Source organism: Mchenga conophoros, linkage group LG7 (assembly GCF_057382185.1).
Source record: "Mchenga conophoros isolate Kocher_MC1m ecotype Shallow Benthic linkage group LG7, M_conophoros_male_GT1.1, whole genome shotgun sequence".
NCBI lineage: Eukaryota > Metazoa > Chordata > Actinopteri > Cichliformes > Cichlidae > Mchenga > Mchenga conophoros.
This window is the reverse complement of record NC_140532.1, coordinates 14,492,839-14,517,598: the sequence shown is the minus strand read 5'-3', so window position 1 is coordinate 14,517,598 and position 24,760 is coordinate 14,492,839. Positions and strand designations below refer to the sequence as shown.

Genomic DNA, 24,760 nt, shown 5'->3' with positions numbered 1-24,760 from the left:
CGAGCGTGTTTGCTTGAGTGTGACATGTTTGCAGAGGGGTGGGGAGTCTGAATGTGTTTTTTTTTTTAAAAAAAGAGGGGCTGGGCTGGGCTCTCTTTTTCGCGTCTCTCTCCAGCCTAGAAGTGGAGTGTCTTTCTCCCCCTTCCCCCCCTCTACGAGCTGCTGGCCCTCGGTCAGGTAACAAAACAGGATAGTATCACAGGACGGTGAAACCCAAAGTGGCCCCGCCTGCCTCCATACGTCTGTATGTGAATGTGTGTGTCTGCGAGGCTCTCACCTGTACCTGTCATATATCCTATACCTTAACTTCTTTGTTCTCAGTGTGTTTGCCTGTTTGTTGCACTCCTCTAAACACACCCTTCCCTTGCGGCCACTCCTAACATCCTCTTGTCACACACATCCCAAACCCTCATATGTATGGTCTGTGTTTCTAGAGTCGTTGCTATGCCAACAGCCCACTTTCTGTGTCTTAGCTGTGGGAGAATCTGATCTGAGTCTACTCTGCCCCCCACTGGATACTGTAGACAACTGCAGGCTTAAATCATGTCAACCACATCAACCCCCATGGGGTCAGAGGGAAAAAGCATTGGCACCAAAATGTATCAGTTGTAGTAATGCCACCTGCCACATTTAATATTGCCTTGCTAGAAATTGAATAAACTGAAACCAATCACTTTCAATACACAATGAGATGTACGATCTGGAAGCGCTAACTGATCCGCAGGCCCAGACGTTTCTTTAAAGCAGCCTGGTTGCAGGGAGCAGAGGACCACCTCAGGTGCTGTAGAGCAAGCCTTATAGAGCGGCCATTCCCCTGACAGCAGTAGCTCTTACCTGAGAATGCACTGAACCCCTGAATGAAGCATGAAGGAGAATGAATAATTGAAGACGTTCACTCCCCCATCGATAGTTGGGAGGTGGAGGAGGAGGGAGGTGCCTTGCTTTACTTCAAGCCCTAAGAGTCTCCCTTTGCTTTAGACTTCTTGAGTAGATGCTCATGTTTTAGGTGTAGTGTTTTGCGCAGCTTTTTGATTCTCTCAAACTCATTGCCTGCAGTTTAGAGCCAGTGCAGAATAATAACAATAAAAGCAATAATAATCAGGCAATATGGAAATGCAAATACCTCCCTTGGCGACTAATACAACTAACAGCAATTCATAAGCATCCCCTTCCCTTCCTGAAATGGTTAACATCCCTCCTTCCCCCCCGTCTCACTCCGGTTCCTTTGCTGGTTGAAGTGATTGTTTGCTTGTCTTGTTTGCTCGCCTTTTCTGTCTGTCTATTTGTCAGTATATTTTCCTCTAGTTTTGTCCGTGTGTTCTACAAAAATGTACACATTATTGCATTCAACATCAATTGTCATCCAAATTCGAAGCTTAGTGGGTCCAGAAAAACAAACAAACCAAAAAACATCCCTCGAAACAAACTTGGTGAAAAGCTCGACAGAGAATGCTGGCCGGACAGACAGACTTTCTATGGGCTCCTTGTCTACTGCCTGTTCAAGGCATTGCCTTCACTCTCCGAGTGACAACTACTTGCATATAACATATATGCACATGTAGCCAATGCCAGTTTGTGCTTTGGCCCCTGTGTCCCTGGTCCACACTTTTAGAGTGTTGCTAAATGGTTGAAAATTCAGGTTCGTCTTAAAATCAACTTTTATCATTTGTAGTTCTCAACTTAATTTCTATCAACACCCTCTTTTGTAACACTCTAAATGTGCTTTTCCTACTACTTGTTCCTTTTTGTGTTTTTGGTGGTATTATCATTTCGTGTGGTATATCGACTCCTTATTTCCCCTCTCTCTATATTTTTTGGTTCTTCTATCGATTATTTTGAGCTCTCCATGCAGAGAATAGTGCTTCTTGCTCTCTTTTTCCTGAAGATCAATTGTATTTATTGTCTTTTTCTTTTACTCTCTGTGTTCTCTCTCCTCTTTTTTAGCATGTATGCCCCTTTGTCTCCTGTTAAAGATATTACGTGTGCATAGCCTTCTTTTTTTGTCTCTTATTCTTTGATACTTATCAGACTGACCAAACTAAGCCTCTCTTGTGTTTCCAGGCTTTCCTTCCTTCATTCCCTATCTTTTCTTGCAGCTCTCTATTTCTCTTTAATGTGCTGGTGTTTGTTATTTTTTTCTCTTACTGTTCATACTATTAATACTTGCTATCTCTTCTAATACAGATAAATAATTTTCAGCTTGCTTTTTCTATTTCTCACGTTCCCTTTTGAACCTTCTGTCTTATCTGCAGTCCTTATGATTTCCATCCAGTGTTAGTGTGTGTGTCCTCTCTGTGTCTGCTCATTGCTTTTCTCTTTCTCAGTGTTTCTGTTCTTGTTCTCCTTCTCGATTCACTGTTTGTTTGTTGGTGTTTCAGTGTTCAGCCTCTCCATGTGCCTTGACTAGTCATTTATCCAGTGCTGTTTGTCCAATGCGTCATGTTATGCAGGACTTTTGCATCTGACTCTCTTTTCTTGTGATATCTGTTCACACTTCCTTTAATCTTAAAATATTTATTCTCTTTAATTTTTTTTGTCTTCTTGTGCTAATTTCCTTTTTTTTGTCCACTTTGTGATTCTTGTTTTCTCGATGTATGAACATAGTGATTTTTCTCCCAGAATGTTTATCCCACATGTTGTTTTTTAAACAATACTCATGACAAGGAACTAAACTTCACATCTATTAACATCTGTACCTAAGAACCAGCTGTTCCATGGCAGATTTCTGCACTCACCTTTGTTTTTATAAAACTTGTGATGTTGGTGCAATTTAAACACGCAAAATACTTTACAAAGCCGTGTAATGTCTGTCCTGTTAAACATCTGGTCATCTTCATGTTGCTATATATGTCTGTCTACTGTTTTTAAAGTAACGTCATGTTGCTATATATGTCATTATACATGTGTGTCCTGTTAAAGTTGTTATTTGTTAGTTGTCAAAAGACTGAGCATAATTTCTACCAGGATGATTAATCGGATTGTGTCAATAAATTTAGTGATTCTGTTTTATGTTTTGTCTGAAAATGTCTTTGTTTTGGGTTTTTTTTTAGTGGAGGTAACTTTCTTGTAAAGATGTGGATGTTTGCCAGGGTGGAGCTCTCTATATATAGTCATCTCAGACTCCAGTTTTCCTCAAACACCACTTGCCGCATCAACTGTCCTCAGTTCTAGCGCCCGCCATTAATCTGTGGAATCTTTGGCACATTTTACTTGGCTTTGCTCATGAAAGCTACAGAAAAAGCAGCTTGAAGTGACATCTATCCAAAGTTAACTTGGACCACCATCGATTGTTCCAGATAGGCAGGTTTCAAGCGTTAAACAGGTGGAGGTTGGACTCCCTGGGTGCTCAGACATTCTCTCTTTCTGTAGATGAATTAGCTTCACATGTCCTCGCTGTCTTTTCTTGCTTTCAACCTGAGCTTTTCTTTGCAGAGGCAACAAGCCAGCCAACAGCCCCAAGGGCCAACCTCCTGATGCTGATGGCCACTCCTCTGTAACCGACCTGGCCAACTCTCTCACTGGAGACATGGTGATGGTAAGACAATGTCCCACTTCAAATCCATCTTGCTGTCTATGATATGATTGGTCTATAACCTGACTTTTACTGTTTAGGCTGCTAATTTTCAGTGAAAGGAAGTAGATTATTTTTTCCACCAGGGCAAGTTAGCTGGTTTCTACTGAAGATGTAAAGAACTCCCATAGAAGCTGAAACAGCTGGCAATATTATTATTAATAATAATTATTGTACAAGCTCAATTTATATGGGACTGAGTGCCTGAAAATCATACTATAGAAAAACTATGTTGGGCAGTGCAAAAAAGTAGCCCATTTAACAGTGTCAGAAAAACAATACTGGTGTAAAAGTAAGCTATATCAGTCCATACACTAATAAGTAGGTTTTTCGCTGTTAGTTTGGGGCTTTTAAGTAAAGACCTAGATTGGATGGAATTTTAAAGGTGGATCCTTTGGTTTTTGCTTTGCTTTAAGGACTGGTAGTAGACAGTTTTCAGTTCATGTTACAGGCTTTCTATAAAAGTTGTAATCTGCAAGCACCATTTGAGAAAGGGATGCATTATCCCCTGTTCTACTTTCATAATTTTATTCTGTAAAATATCTTTGATCAGTTCACTGTCCAATCCATTCAATCCATATTTATCTTATATTAGACTTAGCACAGATCCTCATATTATCTAATGCCTAAAAGAAGCGGTTTCAGCTCCTCCCCCTTTAAGGCCAACCTCCCTTTAAGCTTTTTCAATTGGCTGTCTGATGCAAACCGAAGATATGAACAGCATATGGATGAGGCTGCTGCGCTCGCAGTCAGAATTGTGTTGCTGAGATGGTTATATTATATTCTGACTGATATTGTGCAAAGTAAGGAGTAAAAACATGCTCTGAAACCAAATCCATCCACTTATCCAAAGTAAAGAGAGCAGTTATGTTACAAGTTTGGTTCAGCCACATTATGAGCAACCTGATCTTGGTATCCCAATTCTTGTTTTCTATTGAAGAGCCTCATTAGAGCTGTCACCTGCAAGAGTTTTAATGATGAATCAGAAAGCTGATATGAGTTCTACCTTATCGGTTCAAGTGAGTGTCTGACATCGTTAATAAAGATGTCCTTGAAGATTAAAGGAGTCTTCATGGTGTCTGTTGTTTTGAAATGAAAAATCCAAATTCTTTAATATTAGGGTGTCCAAGTACTTTTGGCCACATACCCAGAAGGTAATTCTCAGTCACCAGGTAGGGCACGTGTTGCAGTGCTATGGTAAATCCATACACAGGTTAATCTAAAGCTGGCAGTAAGGGAGCTGTAATAGAACAACATACAGGCAGTTCCTACAGTGACAATCAAACGAAACAGGCATGCAAGGTGACTCACGCTGTTTGATAAATTAGACTTGGAGAATTTCACACTTTCTCTGCTTGATAGTCCATAATGCCATATTGACATATTGCTGAGCGAGTCTTTGTCACTTTGAAATTGTAGCCCTGGCCTCGGGGAGCAAAATCAACAGTTTCAAATAATGCTCAGTGAGACTTTGCCTGCATAACACAGCTTTACTTTTTGTTAGAGGTAACGGCTGCACATAGTGGCTTTAATAAACTGGTGGTTGTTTATCGCCACTCAGAGTTCTCAGAATTCTTTGTTCCAATTTATGTTATTGTTAGAAAGCGAGTGGGAACGGGAGAGGAAAAAATAAAGGAAAGAGGCAGAAGGTGGAGCTGCAGGGAGAAAAGAAATGATTGTAAAGACAGCTGCAAGTGCAGAATGCCAACCTTGAGCTTTGCTTTCCTGCCTGTTCTCTCCAAGCCTCTCACACAATGCTCCCTCTTTCCTCCTCTTTCTGTTTGTCTCCCGCTCTCTGCTCCCCTCTCTCCGGCCGTTGCTTCCATCAGATAGTGGCCTTTTAGTGCACAGCAATGATAAAGCAGTCAGAGTGGCTGAGAGAGAATGGGTGGTCTAAAGCTCCCCTATCTCCAATCTGAGCACCTCCTGCCTCTTAAGAACATTAGTAAGGAAATTAAGCTCTCTCAGTCTTCTTAATGTCAGAACAATCCCTGCCTTTGAGCAGCTGCTTTAGCACACCGTGATAGAAACGCAGCCCTAAAATCTCCTCCCCTCACAGCTTCTCTCTGTCAAGGTCTGTGTGTGTGTGACACCAGATCTGTGCCCTTGGATTGAGAGTTTCGTGTGAGTGGCTGCTGCTGCTGCTGCTGCTGAATATCTGAGCATTATAATTATTTGTCTGCTTTTGTTGCCCTGCAGCTGTCCCCAGGTTCGGAGGATGATGAAGGGCCCATCAGTGAAAAGCTGGGTCGGATCCAGTTCAGCATAGGCTACAGTTTCCAGAACACGACCCTCACGGTCAAAGTTCTCAGGGGCCAGGACCTCCCGGCCAAGGACTTCTCTGGCACCTCCGACCCCTTTGTTAAAATCTACCTACTGCCTGACAAAAAGCACAAGCTGGAGACCAAGGTCAAGAGGAAGAACCTCAACCCCCACTGGAACGAAACCTTCCTGTTTGAGGGTCTGTGTTTACATACTGGAATGTTCTCACTAAATATTTTCCATCACCTTTTCCAAATATGCTGCCATCTGTGGTTTGATTGGGACATCATTGCTTTCAGTTTGATAGCCTGAAACAACAGAAAAAACTATAAATCTGTCATGTACAATAACCAAAAGTAGTAACACTTTTAATTGCGTGTTTATGTAAAATCATGTTGCACATTTGTAAGAAGCTGAGTCAGATAACAAACAAAAGCTAATCAAATATAACCGTCATGGTCCTGGGTCTGTGACCCAGTGTTTATGTGTTTTTGGTTTAATTAATATTCTTTGATTTAGTTTTATTTATGATTCAGTTTTCATTGCTCTTCCTAGTCTAGTCATTTATATTTCTAGTTCTTAGGTTCTTGTTCATTTAATCTGTCCCCTTGAGAATAACACCCCCAAAAAATGGATAAAACAAACCAGAGCAAACAAGTTGGAACATGAAGTACGAGTCTGTATACACACTGGGATTGACTCCTCAATAGGACACGACTGGGGACTGACCACAGCTGGAAAAATGGTAAAGTATAACTAGCTTTCAAATTAAAACAGGAAATATTCAAAAGATGCAAAAAGCTAAATGAGATGTAAAAAGGGGGACAAAGGCACTAAAACATAGAAAGATTTGCAAGGCAAGACGGCGAAACATTGAGGTTGCTATGAACTTTGGGAGGAAAAGATAAAATCCAAACAGAAATTAAACCTAATCAACACAACAAACCAATGCTCAAAAACATCACAACAACCTGGGACCATGACATTTGAGGGGGATGAATTCTATAATTAGGGCTTTGGATAGCTGTAAACCAATTTAAATCAATAACTGGACATTTAGGGAGATTTGGTCATTTGCTTTCTTGCTGAGAATAATGCTAGAAGATTGAGACCACTTAATACTCACGCAGCCAGGAGCTGCTTCGCTTTGCATAAAGACCGAAAACAGGCACGAAGAGATAAATTCAAAAGCTCCATTTTAAAATGTAAAACTATTGCTTCAAGAATATGTGTCTTTTTTAAATAGTCACGGCAAAGGATTCAGATTGCGCAGTGCGATTACCGAGCTGTTACAAAGAGCTGTCTCTCAACACAAAAAGAGCATTGTGGGAGATGTGTGAAAACACATAACGTGTGAAACTGCATCAACATTTTTTTGCATTGATAAAAGCTCCAGTTTAAGAAACTGCGGAAATCATTCTGAGTCGAATAATAACGAATGCTCTTGAACACTGCAGAGGTTTCGTAGCAGTCGCGCAGATGGCAGTGAAGTGTCTCATTCCTGTATGATTTGAATTGCTTGTGAAATGGTAAAACAGCCAAAAGTAATGTTCAGAACCTTTTACAAAATCAGAACAATGGCCTGTGCTCTAGGAAAAATGAATGAGTTGGCTGTTTTTTTACTGGAGCCTAATATTACTTCTCAGCCAAAACCATCCCTCTTTGCACTGCTGCAGATTACACTGGCCTTCTTCCCTCTCTGTGGTTTAGCCCTCACCCTTCAGTGTTTTCTGTTTCTGTCTCTGTTTTAGGCTTCCCTTATGAGAAGGTGAGAGAGCGCACTCTCTACCTTCAGGTGTTGGACTATGACCGTTTCAGCAGGAATGACCCCATTGGAGAGGTGTCAGTCCCCCTTAATAAGGTGGAACTGGGCCAGTTAAAGACCTTCTGGAAGGAGCTGAAGCCCTGCAGTGATGGCAGTGTAAGGAAGGGAGGGGTGACCGCGGGGTCGAGCCGCGACGTGCGGTTTTATTAAAACACGTGTGACAAATTTGTTGACAGTTTTCAGCATGTGAGCTGGATTGACATATTTTTATTTTTGGCGGGTGAGCCACGTGCTCGCCCATGCCTGCCTGGGTGCTGGATGGTCTGTGTTTGGCACAAGGAGGTTAGAGCAGAAAGGGCAGTGATATAAGATTACACAACAAGCTAGTGAGTAGCCTGGAGTTTGATATTCCCTGATGAAATCTGATATTAGGCTGGGTGATTCATACTCCGCTGTGTTTGTTTGCGTGTGTGTGTGTGTGTGTGTGTGTGTTCCTCAGGGGAGACGAGGAGACCTGCTGGTGTCTCTCTGCTATAATCCCACCGCCAACACCATCACTGTGAACATCATCAAAGCACGCAATCTCAAAGCCATGGATATCGGGGGCACCTCAGGTATACACTCCCCTTTGTTTGTTTAGGCTCTCTTTCTCTAAGCATTTCTCAGCAGCTGGAAGTCCTTCCTGACTTTGGAAGCTCTGTGCTTCACACAAGGCTCTGTCTCTGTGTTCAAACACTCACTGACTCGTCTGCTAACAGGACGGTTGCTGGCCACCGTCGATAGCTACAGCAGCAAGGTGACATTACTTCAAGCGTCTCTCCATTGACCTCCCTCTTTCCTGTCCTCTCTTTCTGTATATCTATGAGGATCTTCAACCTCCTAGCCAAATCTGTGTCAGCTCAGTCTGGTTGCTGCTAGTTTTTAAAGTGTCCTGTCTCGCTGTGAAATGCTCTCTGTGGCATATTTCTTGTACAATTACAGCTTCCCGCAGTAGTAGGACTGGTGGCTGGTAGTATGACAGAATCTCACAATGCTCCAGAACTAGTAGTACAGATCCCAGGCCCTATTTCCATAAATACTTCCTCATTTGTATGTTTCCTCGCTCGGGGGATAAGTTGACCTTGAGCTCAAACGAGGTATCTGCTTCCCTGCTGCCTTTTCTGACTTTTAACAATTAGGAGGGTAATTGCAAACCTGACCCTAAAAAAAAAGAATAAGAAAAAAAAATCACCATGTGCATCTTCATCGTCTCGCTCATGTAAACCACCGCACTCTGCTTCCACGCTGCAGATCCCTATGTGAAGGTGTGGCTGATGCACAAGGACAAGCGTGTAGAGAAGAAGAAGACGGTGGTGATGAAGCGCTGTCTCAACCCCGTCTTCAATGAGTCCTTCCCCTTTGACGTGCCCGCCCATGTGCTGAGGGAGACTACCATCATCATCACCGTCATGGATAAGGACAGACTCAGCCGCAACGATGTTATTGGCAAGGTAAGGTTTCACAGGTGCCGTCTGTTCAGGACGTGCAAGCCTCCTTGTTACAAAGTCTGAAACTGCAACTGATTAAAAGTACTTTCAGGGAACAAGCAGTCGCTACCGAGGTAGGTCAGCTTGTCATTGCAGTTTACTCTGTGACCACGGCAATGACAGAGAGCACACCAAGGAAGATAATACAGTAATTAATTAATGAATTATACACTCATACATTATTCACCAGCAGCGAGCAAAACAATCAATAAGGAGAAATCATCCAGGAGCATAATGAGCTTCAGGCTTTGATTATCTGGTGAGGATCGTGTCACCCTGCTGGCCGTTTTCCTCTTAACGGAAGAGCTGGGTTTGTTAGCTAATAATTCACTCTCTGGGTAAACAGATGAGAAGACTGTTACCACTCTCATGTCTGTCCTTTGAAAATATAGCCACCAGATGGTTTAGTTTAGTTTAGCACACAGACTGAAAACTACGTGCCATTTTGATGTGGATTTATGTGCCAGACTAATTTCATGGCGGAGCTGAGAAAGTAACAGGTTCCAGGCAAAAAAAAAGGAAAATTTGCTAATTTAGGCAACAGCAAAATGCATTTTACCTTCATCAGTTATGCAGCCTGTGTGAAAGCTGAGACACTGTTCTTTCTTCATTTCATTAGTTTCCAACTCATTGCAGCTTTCCAGGCTCTCCTCGCATGTCAGACGTTGCATGCACAGAACGGCTCTCTTTGCAAAGGTGTTGTCATGACTGAGTGAAGCCATGAGAAACTTGAACCCAAAATGCACGTGAGAATGACAAAAAGCCATTACTTTAACATTTATTCCCTCATCAAGCCTCTGCCTTTTTTCTTCCCCTCTCTCAGATCTACCTATCGTGGAAGAGTGGACCAGCGGAAGTGAAGCACTGGAAAGACATGCTCGCTCGGCCGCGCACTAATGTCGCCCAGTGGCACGCTCTCAAGGCCTGATCGCACTACCCAGCTTCCTTCATGGCCCCTTCCCGTCTCCTATCCCTCCCTCCTCCTCCTCCTTCTCTCTCTCTCCTCTCTATCTCTCCCCTCCTCCCACTCCTGTCCTTATGCACAAGACTGACTTGCTGCCAGGCTGCGAAACACGGGTACAATTAGCCATCTGCTCTCTTAAACCTTTAAAGTCCTTTTCTCTTTTCTTTCAAGGATCTCAAATTTTTTCTCCCCGACCCGTCTCTTGTGTTCCCTCCTCTCATACAGCCCCATCTCAGTTTCCGTGTCTCACCCCTTTGCCAATGGTTCCCCTGTTTCTGACTGTCTGTATGTCCGTCTGTCCGTCCTTATGCACTTTGCCTGTGGAGGTCTGATAATCAATTCCTTTGCCGATCCCTTAGTTTTGAACTGCACTGCAGCCCCTGACCCATATAAGGTGCCAGTCCCGTGGGATCACAGAGAATCGTCAGTAATGATCTAATCTCATATAATCCTGTTGTATGAATATTCCAGGTATACAATACTATACAGTATGTACTGTATGTACATATACATATGAATATATTAGGTGTATAGATTGGCAGAACTCCCCTATACACACGACTAGTATACAGTATATTACTCATAGGTCGCCTGCTGTTTCCCATCTCTTCCGTCTCTTCATTTGCCGCCTCGTCCTTGTCATCTGTCTCAAGAGTACTATATTCCCCCTACTTTTCAGTCCTTCCTCCTTTTTACTCAAAAGTGGTTTAATGTTCAGCTGAAGTTGTTGAAAGCAATCAATATATGGTGTGTAATGAAACCAGCTGAGCTCAAGATGGAATTGTTGATACCGCTGTCTCTTCTCTCCTCTTTTTTCTTCCCTATGTCCCTTTTTTCTCTCTTCTTTTCCCCCTTTATTGTTCCCAATTTCTCTTCCCCTGGCACAATATTAGCGAATTCCTCCCCCACTCCCCCTTTCTGGACGTCCCTCCCCCTCTTCCTCCTCGTCGTCTGTGTGCTGTGGGTGCTGTGCTGTAGCTCCGACAAAAATAGAGATTAAAAATTTAAAAAATAAACTGAACTTTCCGAAGCTGGGAAAGCAGGGACACGATGAACTTGTGAAACGGAGCGCTCCTGATGTTTTCCAGACAAAAAAGCCCCGACACGGAGAGAGAGAAAAAAGAAGATGAAAACACAAACAAGCAAACAGATCCTTCCTCCCCCTCAAGATACTATGATGTCATTTTTCACAGCATCACCAACTGAGGAAACGAGTTTAAAATCTTCTTCCAACATTAAGATGAGAGCAGAGGCAAGAGGCCACGTTTGTGCAGTTTACGCACGTGCACGTGGGTTTGCGTGTGCACACTTCCGTCTGTTTAATGATGCTATGAATTCTTTGTGCTGCCCCGTGCTCATGTTTTACGCTGACGGGGGTGACGATCTCCGTCCGTTTTGACTGTGCGCTGTGCTGCGGTGATGTGTGCCTGTTGGTGTGCGTTTGTTTTCACAGGAGCCGTTCTGTAGAAATCTTCTCTTTTCTCTTTCTCATGTTGCGCTCTTCTTGCTCTTCTTACTGCCATTGTTTCCCCATCTTCTACTGCCCTGCCTTCTGAACGAGGGCACGGGGAAGTTCTATCTGCACTTTTTGGAAATGTAATAACAATAATAATGATGATGATGATTATAGTGATGGTGAAAAATTAAGGGAGGAGTGTCTGAAAGGGCGAGCAGAAGTTGGGGAGAGGTGACGTCTTCTCTGTGATTTCAGGGCTTGGAGATGTAGGTCATAGAGGATGCAGGGCTCTCATCCTCCTCTTTTTATTCTTTTTTCTCGATGTACGTGCATGCACACGTGCATGTGTGTGTGTCAGCTACCACACTCCTGGTGGCAGACTGCTGGTGTCTGAAATGTCAGGCCGGGATGGAGATATCAGGCTTGTCTTCTTGTCACGTGGAAGCCGGCCAGCACAGCAGTGCTATTTCACAAAGCGTCGATCAACAACAAGAGCGTGATCAGAGCTCTAAACAACAGTCTGTCCTGTATTCCTCGCCTCAAAATGCTGAACAATTGTTAGGCATCTAAAACAGTCATTTCGATGTGCATTTTTCCAGTTTCCACACTGGAAGAAAAGTAATAAAACAATAAAACATTCTTTGGGTTTTTGTTGCACTTCAAAGGAAAAATGAGCAAGCGTGTATCACAGACAATAGGTGTGATATTAGACAATGGCCTGATCTGCCACCGTGAGATACCGTAGAAGCAGATTAGACATTATCTCTTCACTGAGTGCTAGAGAGTACCATAGAGTGTACCGTTGCCCTCTTTGCCCGGCACATTCAACACAGCTCGATATTTCTGTAACGTAGATAAAACTGTCATAAAGCAGCAGCAACTGGAAAAGCTGTCAACTATTAAGAGCTACTTAAAAAAAAATCTGCTTTCTTAGTGTGCTCTTTACTACAGCCTGCCTGTGTGGGGGTTTTTTTTTGCATTCATGAAGTCTTGACAAGCGAATCACGTCACCTGTTCCTTTCTTTTCTTCCAGCGGCTTAATTTTCTAAATGAAAATCCTCATTTCAGGAAACTCTCAAGTTAAACAGACTTACCAAGTAAATATAATCAGTTTGTTTCTTCGCTGAAACGTAACCATTTTCGTAATGCAGCGTGAGTAGTTTTGAACTAACTCGGCCTCATCAAAAAAAGCTGTGGCCCCTGCAGTGGATTTTATTTCCTCGCATCATGCAACAATTTGACAGTATCTTGCATTTCGGTGTTTATTTTCAGTTATGCCAACCAGTTCAACACTTGACAGACAGTATGAATTTGCAGTTGTGTAAGCGTGCGTTGCTCCTTGTCCAGTAGCTCTCTAAGCTGGTCTTGGGCATGTGCTCAGTGTGTTCTGGGTAGTGTGGTTTGTGTGAGCCAGGCTGCCGCGATGCGCTGATCCAGTCCAGCAACCTTCAGAACAATTGGCCAGCCGTGGAACAGGGCCCACTGTTTTGACAGCCACTGCCTGCAGTGTCACAGCACATTACACTCCCATTAGGTGGTCAGAAAGGAGAAATATCTGCCTCCTTGGACCTGGGGGACTCACGATTTGCAGAGGTATCACTTGCTAAGAATAAAAGAAAACGTGGCAGACTCTCATTAGTTACCATGTTTGTGATGGACAGGGATAGAGCTCGTCGGCGAAAAAATGGAAATCAGTGGGTGTTCGCTGCTAAAGCTGTGAAAAGCACACGTGCAGGCGATGAGTCAACACAGTACCTCAGCTATTTCCTTTTGCCAAGATTCCTCGTTGCTCGAAAAGTGATAAATTGCTATGCTACAGGGGCTTACAAAGCTTAGTCATCAGTGACCCTGTAAACCTGGGGATACGGCTTTATTTATAGAAACATGAGGCACCGTGTAATGCCTCTGATCCTGACAGGTAGGACTGGAAGCTGAAAGGATACAGGGTCAAGCTTTTAAAACTTACAGCTTTTGAATACAGATTATTTCTTACATGGAAATTCAGCGTGTGACATTTTCTCCTCTCCTCAATTGGTGGGCCAGCAGATAATTAGCCAGAGACACTTTAATACTTTCTTTGAGCACGTTTTAGTGAGCGAACCGGAGACGTGAAAAGCTCAACATGCAGTTTAGTCATTTTGGCGTTACTTTCTCGTTTGTTTGTACTCCCACAGACCACACTGGTACGTCGGCGAAAATTAAAAGAACCGCAAAACAACAATTTTCCCCATTTAAATCCCTGCTTTTGCTTTTAAGTGGTAACAAAGTGAGCTTTCATCATATCGCAAAGCTGTTAAAAGAAAGAAATGTTTCAGTACAAAATCTTTCATTTTGATGTGTTAGATGAGTTCTGCATAAATGAGAAACTCACAATGTGTTATGTCTCACAGTGAGTTAATTTGAGTGAGGTTTTAAGTTAGTAAGAGGAAAAACATTAAAAACAGCTTCAAGAGCCTGTCATCAGTTCAAAATCATGTTTACAAGCCATTCTCATAAAGTTGGAACAAGTCACAACGTACCGAGCTGATAAAACACCGTTAAGCGTATTTGTTTAGCTGCTGAAGAGGGTCTCAGCTCCCAAGCAGAGCATTCTGTTTAAACCAAGAGCTTGATACTTGCAAATGTTAAATATGCAAAGAATTAGACATCAATTATCTTCATTTGTTTCGGTTAAAACAGAGTACATATGCTGGTAGTCAGAAAAAGAAAAAGTCCATAAAGTTAACCATTGTTTCTACATGTGACAAGGAAAACAAAATCCAGGTGTGACTGTAATATTGGGTGTGCACAGCAGTATCCCAACTATCCAGGAAGTTGCTCACTCCATTAAAATAACCAGGAGTCCTGAATATTATGTTGTCTTTGCCAGCAGTCAAACAGCAGCACTATTAAAATGGATGCTGCGCTCAGAGCCAAACAGTATAAAGGAGAAAGCAATTTCCAAATCCTAGTTTTATTATATTGCCACCTGTCTCACATCTCTAAACTTATTGCTTTTTGTTGGCACCAACACCGTCGGCAATGACCTTCAACAATCCTAAGCTCATGAATGCAGCATGGCAGCGGTGCAGATGCTCCCAGTCGAGATTCTTTCCTTTCTTTTTTTTGGACCAACTTCTCTCTCTGTTCTCGCTCTCCTTGTGTTCAGGCTCGGCTTCGTCTTTCATCATCTCTTCATTCCCTGGCGGAGCTGGCGGGTAGGTGCAGGTGTAGATAATTAGTGTTTGATTACAAAGCTTCAATTCAAGATAACTGACACAACCATCGCTGACTCCAAGTTTCCCAGAGAATAAAGACTCTTCGAGGGGATTTTTGTAGTTAGTAAATTTTTCTTTCCCTCTGATGTTTTTCTTTCTCTCCGTTTTAGTTAAAGTCTCATTAACTGTTGGAAAGATGTTCTTGGATTTTTGTGCAGGCGTTCATGTTGCCCTCAGGATGAACTGGAACCTTTTTAGGTTCTTCTCTTTTTTCTGTGGTATTATGATTCAGTCAAAACCTTTTTAGTGCTTTGGTTTATGCCCGAATACCTACAAAACCGAACACCAGCTGTGATTATGCGTATTTAATATTAATTGGTAAATTCTGGCATGATAACTAAACTGCTCATTACTCATTACTAAACTCCCATTTAACAGATATTCAGTGGCTCACTTAAGAGTAAGCAGTAAATTTAAATTTTGCCATGCCTGTATCACATCATTATGCTGGCATGCTGATGCCAGCCTTTATTGTCAAGGTAGAGTACGTAGGAAAAGTCTTGAGCCGCCCCTCATTTCTTTATATTTTGCTTACTGTCAGCTTGCAGGTTTTCATAAAGTGGTCTTGAGTAATAGTTCTCCAGGCTTTCTGAAGGTCTTACTATGATTTTCTCTTGACATTGACTACATTTTCAACCATTTTCAGTCCAGTTCATAACCCTTTTGAAAGGAATGTTTTTTTTGTTTGTTTATTTGTTAATTCACTCATCACCGACCTATGAGTCATTCAAACATAACAAGGCACCTAACTCAAAGGATGAATCAGTGTTGTGTCTACACAGACAACTTAGCAAAGAATCAATTTTTAATTGCATCTTTAGACAGTTTGTTACTTGCAAAAACACATCAATTTACAATTTCTTTAGTTGAATTTAAAAGTGGGAAAGAGGACACAGTTTGACAGGAATAAAATATCATTCTTGTATCAACAAGGTGATTCCCAAAGAGCTATAAGACATAAACTTAGTATCTCAGAATGGTGTGCTGTGTGTTCTTACAAAGTGTCAAGGTGCCACAAGAAGTGGCAGGCCTAAAAAACTATCTGCAGCAGGATCTGTATCTCCATCTACTGCTCACTGAAGCCTCATCAGAAATAGTCTGACGACGAAACCAATCTGAAGGAAGGAAAACTGAAAAAACTGCTGAAGAATGAAAAATAACAAAAGAACTGGACTGAAAATCAGTGACAAAAGGTCTTATGGATTGCTGAATTCAAATTTGAAAGGTTATCATCAGAAGTGGTCAGGAGAGAGGTACAAGAGTGAGTCTCTACAAATATTCTGTAAAACACAGTGGAGGCTCTGTCATGGTTTGGGGCTGCATTCCAGCCAGTGGTGTTGGGGATCTTTTCAAAACTGATGGAATTATGAACGCAGAAAAATACTGTAAGATTTTGATCCACCATCTGGAAAAGATCTGATTGGCAACGGCTTCGTCTTTCACCATGACAATGATCCCAAACACACTGTCAATGCAATAATAGCAAAGCTGGATACAAAAACACACAATGGGTCATTTTTGGTTATGGAGCTCAACGTTTTTGAAGCAGGGTGGGATCATCTTGACAGAGATTCAAACAAAAGGCAGCCAACATCCAAAGAAGAGCTTTGAATGTCCTTCAAGAAGCCTGGAGAACTATTCCTGAAGAGTACTTAAAGAAATTATAGGAAAGCTTGCTTAGTAGGATCCAGACTGTGTTGAAGAATAAAGGTGGTCATAACTGTAATACCTGTTTTTGCCTTATATACTATATTTCTGTATGTTTGCATGTTTCAGTAGATTGAATCTCTAGATAGATTTTTTGAACACAATATAAAGAAATGACTGGTGGCTTAAGACTTTGCACCATATCTTTTAGGTTTTAGAGAACAGACCGGGATCCTCATTAGGGATCCTCATGGTGCTGACTACTGCAGATTCTAAATTTGGCTGTAGAGTCAGGATTATACTTGCTCGCAAACATAGACATGAACAACTGAGGACATCATGGATGACTGGTTTCCATCTCTTCGTGGTTCCCTTTTAGTTTGGTGCCTGTGCCCATCCTAGACTTTATATATCTATCTACTGTGTCCTCACCTAATTGTTGTGGAGTCCACATTTTGCTACAGGAACATTAGCATTTTGGGCCATGTTGGTTTTTGTAGACAGAAGTGATCGTACGTGGAAGACAGCATGAAATGCAAAGATCTGAGCTGAGGCTATCATGCCTGGTTAGCAGGATGCATACACTCACTGACCAAAACCGAAACGGAAACACCTTGAACAACAAGCCATATTATTTCTCTGATAATTCCACAGAAATGCTCCTGAGGTGGAGTTCAGAGACTCAAATTAGTTGAGATGAGCTCCCAGCTGCAGGGACACCTGTTAACCACAACAGCCATGCCCATCATCTTAAGCCTTAATAAACTCCAAATAGGTGAGTTTTTTTTAAAAAAGACCCCCAGTGCAGTAGTTATGAAGGGGAAAGTTAGCTTTAGCAACCAAAAGCATTTTTGTACCAATCATAGACTCATTCAGGTCCAGAGGTTGCTGCACGGCTCAGTCACATCCATTCGTTCACAACAAACTTTGGCAGGCCTGTGGACACCCACATTTAGCCTCACGTCCCCCATTTAATGACTCTCTCAGACCCTCTCGCACTTGCTGATGCGGAAACTAGAACACTGCCACGAGTTCTGTTATCAGCTTGGCGTTGTGAAGCATATGAGTCATTCCTGGACTCCTATCTTTGAGATGTTTATTCTTGGTTGTGCATCCCCAAATTTATCATTGTCACCAGCAGCCTTCCCTCCTCTGTTTACTTTCTAAATAACTTAAAGCTTTATTGGCTGAAAGGGTCACATCTGTTTGCCAAAGGATTAGTAAGATATTCTTCTGAGCCTGATGATATTGTTTGTCCTTGTCATACTCTCCTGCACCATTTCTTATTCTTAAGCAGTTTTCCTTGACGGATATGGCTTTCTTCAGATGAGCATCATTGAGTCACTCTATTGGAAAGGTGCCTGCTTTGCAGTAGTTTTTACGATATTAGATTAAGGGTAGAGTTATTTTACGTCTTAGAGGACTTTAAATGTGTATGCACGGATTAAAATCAGGCAGTCGTCGTCATAATCTCATTCTAGGGAATCTGCAGTTGACGTTTTATTTTTCTGACTCATGTTCTGACAGCTCAGTAAGCCCTGAACCCCTCCAGGTCACCTTTGTCATTTGTCCAGTCATTTTCTGTGTGCGTCGCCCTGTACAGACAGACCTCACCTCCCCTAACTCGCCCTTTCGATTGTTTTAAGCATCTGGTGAGAACCAATGTGACTTCTCCCAATCAGGGTTTAAGTAAGCATTATTTGAATAGTAACAAATGGATATGAAAAACAATAATGAGTAATAATATCTTTTATTTCTTTCTGTTCACATTTGACTGTTGGTCAGTGTGTATGTATGTGTGTGCTTGGTGTTCTTGTGTTGGGGTTTATTTCTTTCCGAAACCGTGAGAAGAAAAAGCTTTCTGTTTTTGAAAAACTTCATGTAAATATTGTTGGTGAAAAATTAACATTTGTTGTACGCTGAGTTTTCATTTGTCACTCGAAATGATGACGAAAACAATGATATTCATGAATAACAGTGGTGATGTTGACGATACTGAAGCTGATTATACCTGCCCTTCTTGAACAAGGGCTTTTGATGTCTGCTGTATTTTTGTTGGAGGTGTCGTGTGGTCAGGGCAAGAGAAACAAAGGGAAGGAGTGATACCCAACACATCCCGGATCCGCTGTAGCAACACTGCCACATACCCTTTACCCTCCCCCCACACCTCCAGGAAATTGTGCGATATGTGGCGCTAATCGTAGCCTGTGTTTCTCATGCCATAAAGCTTTGGTTGCCTTTGTGTTGCAAACACCAAAACCAGCAGCGCCCTGCTTTTCAAGCGAGCTGCATGCCTCCCCGTGGAGCCACTCTGTCCTGGTTTGCTTGGCATCGCATCTCACCCTGTCTGCTCACAGGCTTGGGGATTTACTGTAATGCCATTGTGTTAGGCAGGATTGGCCCTGTTCTGACACCGATGATGCCGTCTTCATTGAATTTGCAGTCATTATTTTCTCTGTTGGAGGCCACGCATGGGGATGGGCATGTATGAGGACAGAGTGTATTCCTAGTAGAAGGACATAAACCATCCATCTGACCCCGTAAAGACAATTTTCATGCTGGTGAGTCAGCCTCTTATTCGAGGGTTAGACTCATGGTTAAGCACAAGTGACTGACATGAACTTGCCACATTATAGGCCCATCTTGTGCTTTTCCTTTTCTTTCTTTCTTTCTTTTTTTTTTTTTTTTTAAAGAATTCACAGTCTTGAGGAAGAAATAAGAAATAACCTATATAGGCTATAAATGTTTGCCATATGGCAATAATTATTTTTAATCATTAAAAAAAAAAATTTAAAAAATAGGACAGACTTGTTTCCAAATGTCCAAAATGTGCCCTGTGCCTTCTTGACAGACATATTCAGCCCACTGCTTTATCAAATATATACATAAATAACTGCACAGGGCTCTAGTCCAGTTATTTTCACTGCAGGTGTCAGTACACCCACTTCCCTATTTTTCATATGTCATTGCCTTATGTATCTGGCTGGGCCTGTCGACAGTGCTGAGATGGAGCTTATCAGTTTCACTTTTAGGACCGTCTCTGCCAACAGACATGATATGGTACAGCAGATACTCCCAGCAGCCTTCTGCAGGAAGGACAGTGGATACAGTCTTGCCTTCATTTGTAACACCATCCTGTAGAGGGAGTCCCACAGGGTCAGAAAGTCCACAGACACACTAAAAATAAAATTCCCCTAAACCCAGATCCGTCAGAGCGCGCGTCTCTTACTTTCCTCGCTGGTTGTAAATAGACTTGATGCAGTTAGAGCAGCCTCTAACTCCTGCCATAATGTGGACATTTTTAATCAGGTAGGTAATAAGCAATACACTTAACCGATCTAATGCCATACTCCGAAATGTTACTGACAAAGTGTGATGGTGACTTCTTTGCGTTGAGGGATGTCGAGGGTAACACTCCTGTTTCTTCACCTCCTTTTCTCGACTCGCCGTGGCCCAACTCTTCAACAAAGAGTGCTCTAACTTAAAACACACAGTTGTGATGTGTACAATCTAATTTAATGTATTTATTTATGTATTTTTGCCAACTTTGTAAAGTGTATAAATATCTATAAATATATGAAAAATGACAGTACTGTATAGATTTTAGCTGCCTGGTAAGGTTAATAGTATATACTTGGTAGACTAAAAGAAAAAGCGTAGAGCTGTTCAAAAGCCAGTTATTGAGAAAAATGCTTTCTGTAAAACCCAGTGCCACTGGCTCTTTTTATATTCTAAGTTTCGTTTCTGGTTTATTTTTTTATTCTAGCCAGTCGGATCCAAAGTGTGTGTTCTTCTTTCCGTTTGTTTGTTAATCGGTTATTTTGCTGTTTCATTTCTTTTCTTGACAAAGACACAGCGAGGTTCTGGCAGCCAGGAGAGTGCGGTGGAACGCAGACTGGGACCCTGTGCAGTAGTGTGTATGTGTGTGCGTGTATGTTAGGTGTGTGTCCGTCCATGGTAGTGCTAGTGCTCTCTGTGCAGTGCCTCCCTCCTCCCTCCTCTCTCTGATGTAGTTTGTCATGTGATGCAGTGTGCATTAAGGTGCAGGATGACTGTGTTTTCTGAAGCTGGCAGCTGCCCCGTCTCTTCCACCCCCACCCCCTCCACCAATGTGTGTCTCCTCCTCATGTCCACTCTTGTTGTTTTTTTCCCACCGCACGTTTCAGTCGTCCGCCAAGTATAGATTTCCATTCTCGCTGCTCAATTGTTCATTTGCTCTCCCATTCAGCTGGTAATGTGCACACCACCGGAGTCTAATTTCACAGTAATCCGTGCTTCCCGATCTATCTGTGATCCTTTGACCATTAGCATCTCTCATTCATCACCTTCCACATTTCTGAAGAACACCTTGTTTTTCTACAGAGCTCTGTGGACCAGAGAATGATTTAGCACAAAAAAGAGGGCATGCTTATAACTCCCCCCAAATCTCTTACCCCCAATCATACTTCTTTTTCTTTACCCTCCTGATGCAAAGTGTGAGGAGATGGGTAGCTGTCAGCTCAGCATGCAGAATCACAAAGCAGCCATATTCAAAGTCAAGCACAGACTTAAATCTATGTTTTGGTGGCTTCACTGCTGCCCGTTTGTAGCAAGAGCAGGAGAATAGCCTTAAAGATTGGACCAACTGCACGAAAAAGTAGTGGGATATGTGCATTCGTAGTGGACTATTATTACCAACCCTTTCCCACACCAGATTTATTACTCAGTATTCCAATGTGTTGCTTGGTTGCTCTGTACATATCTGTGTAGTACTTCTGTTGATGTCCCTGTGTTAGTATAGTAATGGGTTCTTACTGGGCGGCCTCCGCAGACGTCCTCTCTCTCCTGCCCTCGTCTCATTTTCTCAGAAACTTCAAAACATTCCATCTGAATCTGTAGTGAACAACAATTTAAAGCTGATTAGATTCCACATATACTCGGAGTAAAACAGCAGGAGGACTGAACCACAGACGTTTCCACGGCGAGCCATGATAATAACCAAGACGCCTTGCTTCACGTCCCTCTGAGAACTACACACCCACAGCTTGCAGCACACTCAGCGTAAACGACCTTCACACGCCCCTTTGCTCCTCCTAATCCACCTCAATGCTGACCTCACCCAGTTTTTAGAGGTCAATGGGTCGTCTGTGTTTGTGAGGAGCCTCTGACCTCCTGAGGGTGGAGTAGAGGAGAAGGTGGGAGAGCCCTGGGAGGCAGCAGAAAGGCGTGTGCACGTGGTCACATCCTGGGTCAGGAGGGAAGGAAGCCAGGGCGTCTCGAGGTCAAGCCCAGTAGCACTTTGGTTTTGCGTTCCATGTTTTTTTAGCCTCTCCTGTTTTTTGGCCGAGCGGACTGTGATCTTACTGGTTGATTTTCTCGTTCTCCTCCACCCATCAGTGTTATAAAGTGTGTTGGGTGGATGGAGCCTTGGAGCTGAGCTCTGATTTTGTTCCATATTAAAGAATCATTTTTACTACACCTGTGTCCAGAGATTCATTGGTCTTCTTTATTGCCTTTCATTTTACAAGGTACTTCCAGGAGTTGAGATGCTGCTGTAGCTGATCACTTAACCTGCAAGAACCTTTGAGTTTCTGTTCATTCAGAATGTGAAATCTCAGCAACTCTTTAATAGATTGATTGACTTAAATAGATATTCATGGTTCACAGAGGATGAGTCCTACAGAGCTGCATGAACTCGTTCACCTATTTGTCTTAAAGTGAAATGGAATACTTGAAATTTGTTACAAAATTGAGTAATAACTTCAACAAGAGCTCTGGAACTTTATTTTTCGCATCATTATTTTATACAACATTTAATTTGTTGAAAATACAAGTGTTGTGCAAAGGTCTTGATCCACCCATAATTTCTTTATATTTAGTTCAGAAACTGGGAAATGGGTGGAACCATATTACACGGTACATGGAAATACAGCATAAAGGTAAAAACTGAGTTAGTACAATTCTAATAAGCTTGGAAGTCAATATTTGGTCTTCAGGAATAGTTCTCCAGGCTTCTTGAAGGACATTCAAAGCTCTTCTTTTGATGTTGGCTGCCTTCATTCCATTCTCTGTCAACATGATCCCACACTGCTACTTTAATGTTCAACAATGTTGAGGTCTGGGCTCAGGGGAGGCCAATCCATGACTAAGAGTGCTCAACTGTGCATTTTTCTATCCAGGTATGCTTTCACTGGTAGTGTGCCTGGAATCATTGTTATGTTGTCAATTAGATGCTTTCCAAATAATATCACAACACGTTTGGATGAAATGCAGACCCAAACCATGACACAGCCTCCATTGTGTTTCACAGATGTCTGGAGACACTCACTGCTGTACCTCTCTCCTGACCTCCTGCTATATATATTATTGACCATTTGCACGAAAAACCTCGAGCTTGTTTTTATGTTTTTGTATTTTAATTTTCTTTTCTCTCTATTTCCCTTCCTTAAGAATGTCTTCTTGTCAGCCAGCCTTACAATGAGACTATTTCTAAAATAATCAGCGAAGAGTAGATGGGTAGATGGATCAATTGAATCCTGTGTCAGGTCTTTACTGGATCTTCTGTTTTTAAGGACATGACTTTCAGATACTGTTCATCTGCTGTGGATGTTTTTTTGAACCGAAATATAAAGGAAATGTCTCAAAACTCATACAGTACATTACTTGCTAATCAAATTTGCAAAGCAGTGCCTTTCCCGTCTGCTTAAGCTCTACCTTAATGCTGATTAATATGTGTTAGCATGCTAATGTGAAAACTGAAAGTGGAATTTTCCTCTGCTCATCCAATTTAGGGTTGCAGTGGGGCATTTTAGAACTCCACACAGGCAGGTCCCAGATAACCGACTCAAACCCACGACCTTCTTGTTGTGAGGCAACAGTGCTAACCACTGCATTCCTGTGGTGTCATGTAGATATCCCAGTTACAAATAAATGAATCAAAAAACAAAAATCCTCCTGTTGCTTTTTGGACCTACAAATTTAATCACAATGACAAAGCCTAAACCAATTTTTTTCACTTGTCTACTTTTTTGTTTGATTTTGAATTAACTGACATTACTGAACTATGACACTCAGAGTGTGTTTTGAGTCTTTAGTCTTAATTAAATTTTATGTCATTTTTTACATGCTGTCACTTGCATTTACAGTCACCACAGGGAGCAGACTTCTGTACACACTTTGATTAGTAGCGTCCTTGTAGCAGACTAGCCTGATAAATATCTGCTGCTGATAGCTCGCTTGCTAACACTAGCATCACTACTAGCACTGAGGTTCACAGCTGATGCCTGACTGGTCCGACCACCTTTTCTGTTTAACCAACATGGTGACCAGTTGACCACTGAGAACACACCATAAAGATACTCATAAAGTATGCATACTTTTAAGTGTAAATATCTATCCATCTATTCTCTTCCTCTTATCCTTTCAGGGTCATGGGTCTGTTGGAGCCTATCCCAGCTAGCATAGAGAGAGAGGCTGGGTATACACCCTGGACAGGTCATCAGTGTAAACATACTTTTGCAACTTTTGACTTGTTTACGCAAACAGGTTTTCATCTTTGATGATGTAAATTTCATACCATATAGGATATGACATTTCTGAAAATGCTTTCCAAATTATTTTTTAAGTGCTTCAAAAAACCTCATGGCAGAAATCTTTTCTTGTCACAGTAAGATAGGCATAGACTCAGTTCCATCGTGTGTACTGGTAAACCACAACTGCATCCAGAGAAGAAAAACTTAACCAAGTTACCCTTTTCATTAATTTTCTAGAAAAAAGGTCTACAGGGTGGGCCATTTATATGGGAATGGTTGGTGATATTAAAGTCCTGTTTGTGGCACATTAGTATATATGAGGGGGAAAACTCCTCAAGATGGGTGGTGACCATGGTGGCCATTTAGAAGTTGGCCATCTTGGATACAACTTTTGTTTTTTTCAATAGGAAGCGGGCCATGTGACACATCAAACTTATTGGTAATGTCACAAGAAAAACAATGGTGTGCTTGGTTTCAATGTAACTTTATTCTTTCATGAGTTATTTACAAGTTTCTGACCACTTATAAAATGTGTTCAATGTGCTGCCCATTGTGTTGGATTGTCAATGCAACCCTCTTCTCCCACTCTTCACACACTGATAGCAACACCGCAGGAGAAATGCCAGCACAGGCATCAAGTGTCCGTAGTTTCAGGTGCTGCACATCTCGTATCTTCACACCATAGACAATTGCCTTCAGATGACCCCAAAGATAAAAGTCTAAGGGGGTCAGATCGGGAGACCTTGGGGGCCATTCAACTGGCCCACGACGACCAATCCACTTCCAGGAAACTGTTCATCT

At 42.1% G+C, this 24,760-nt stretch overlaps 1 protein-coding gene across 3 annotated transcripts in view; it reads left to right on the top strand.

Moving 5' to 3' along the window:
- Positions 1-21,901, top strand: part of LOC146569792 (uncharacterized) — a 40,025-nt gene extending 18,124 nt beyond the window's left edge. For 2 of the 3 annotated variants that reach the window (XM_085282343.1, XM_085282341.1), the window contains 6 exons: positions 3,433-3,535; positions 5,771-6,032; positions 7,585-7,754; positions 8,098-8,212; positions 8,889-9,088; positions 9,948-21,901. In XM_085282343.1, coding sequence (XP_085138469.1) covers positions 3,433-3,535; positions 5,771-6,032; positions 7,585-7,754; positions 8,098-8,212; positions 8,889-9,088; positions 9,948-10,052 — 955 coding nt within the window. In that variant the 3' untranslated portion in view covers positions 10,053-21,901. The remainder of the gene's footprint in view (positions 1-3,432; positions 3,536-5,770; positions 6,033-7,584; positions 7,755-8,097; positions 8,213-8,888; positions 9,089-9,947) is intronic. The other variant, XR_014893401.1, reaches the window with a different exon arrangement.
- Positions 21,902-24,760: the final 2,859 nt, after the last annotated feature.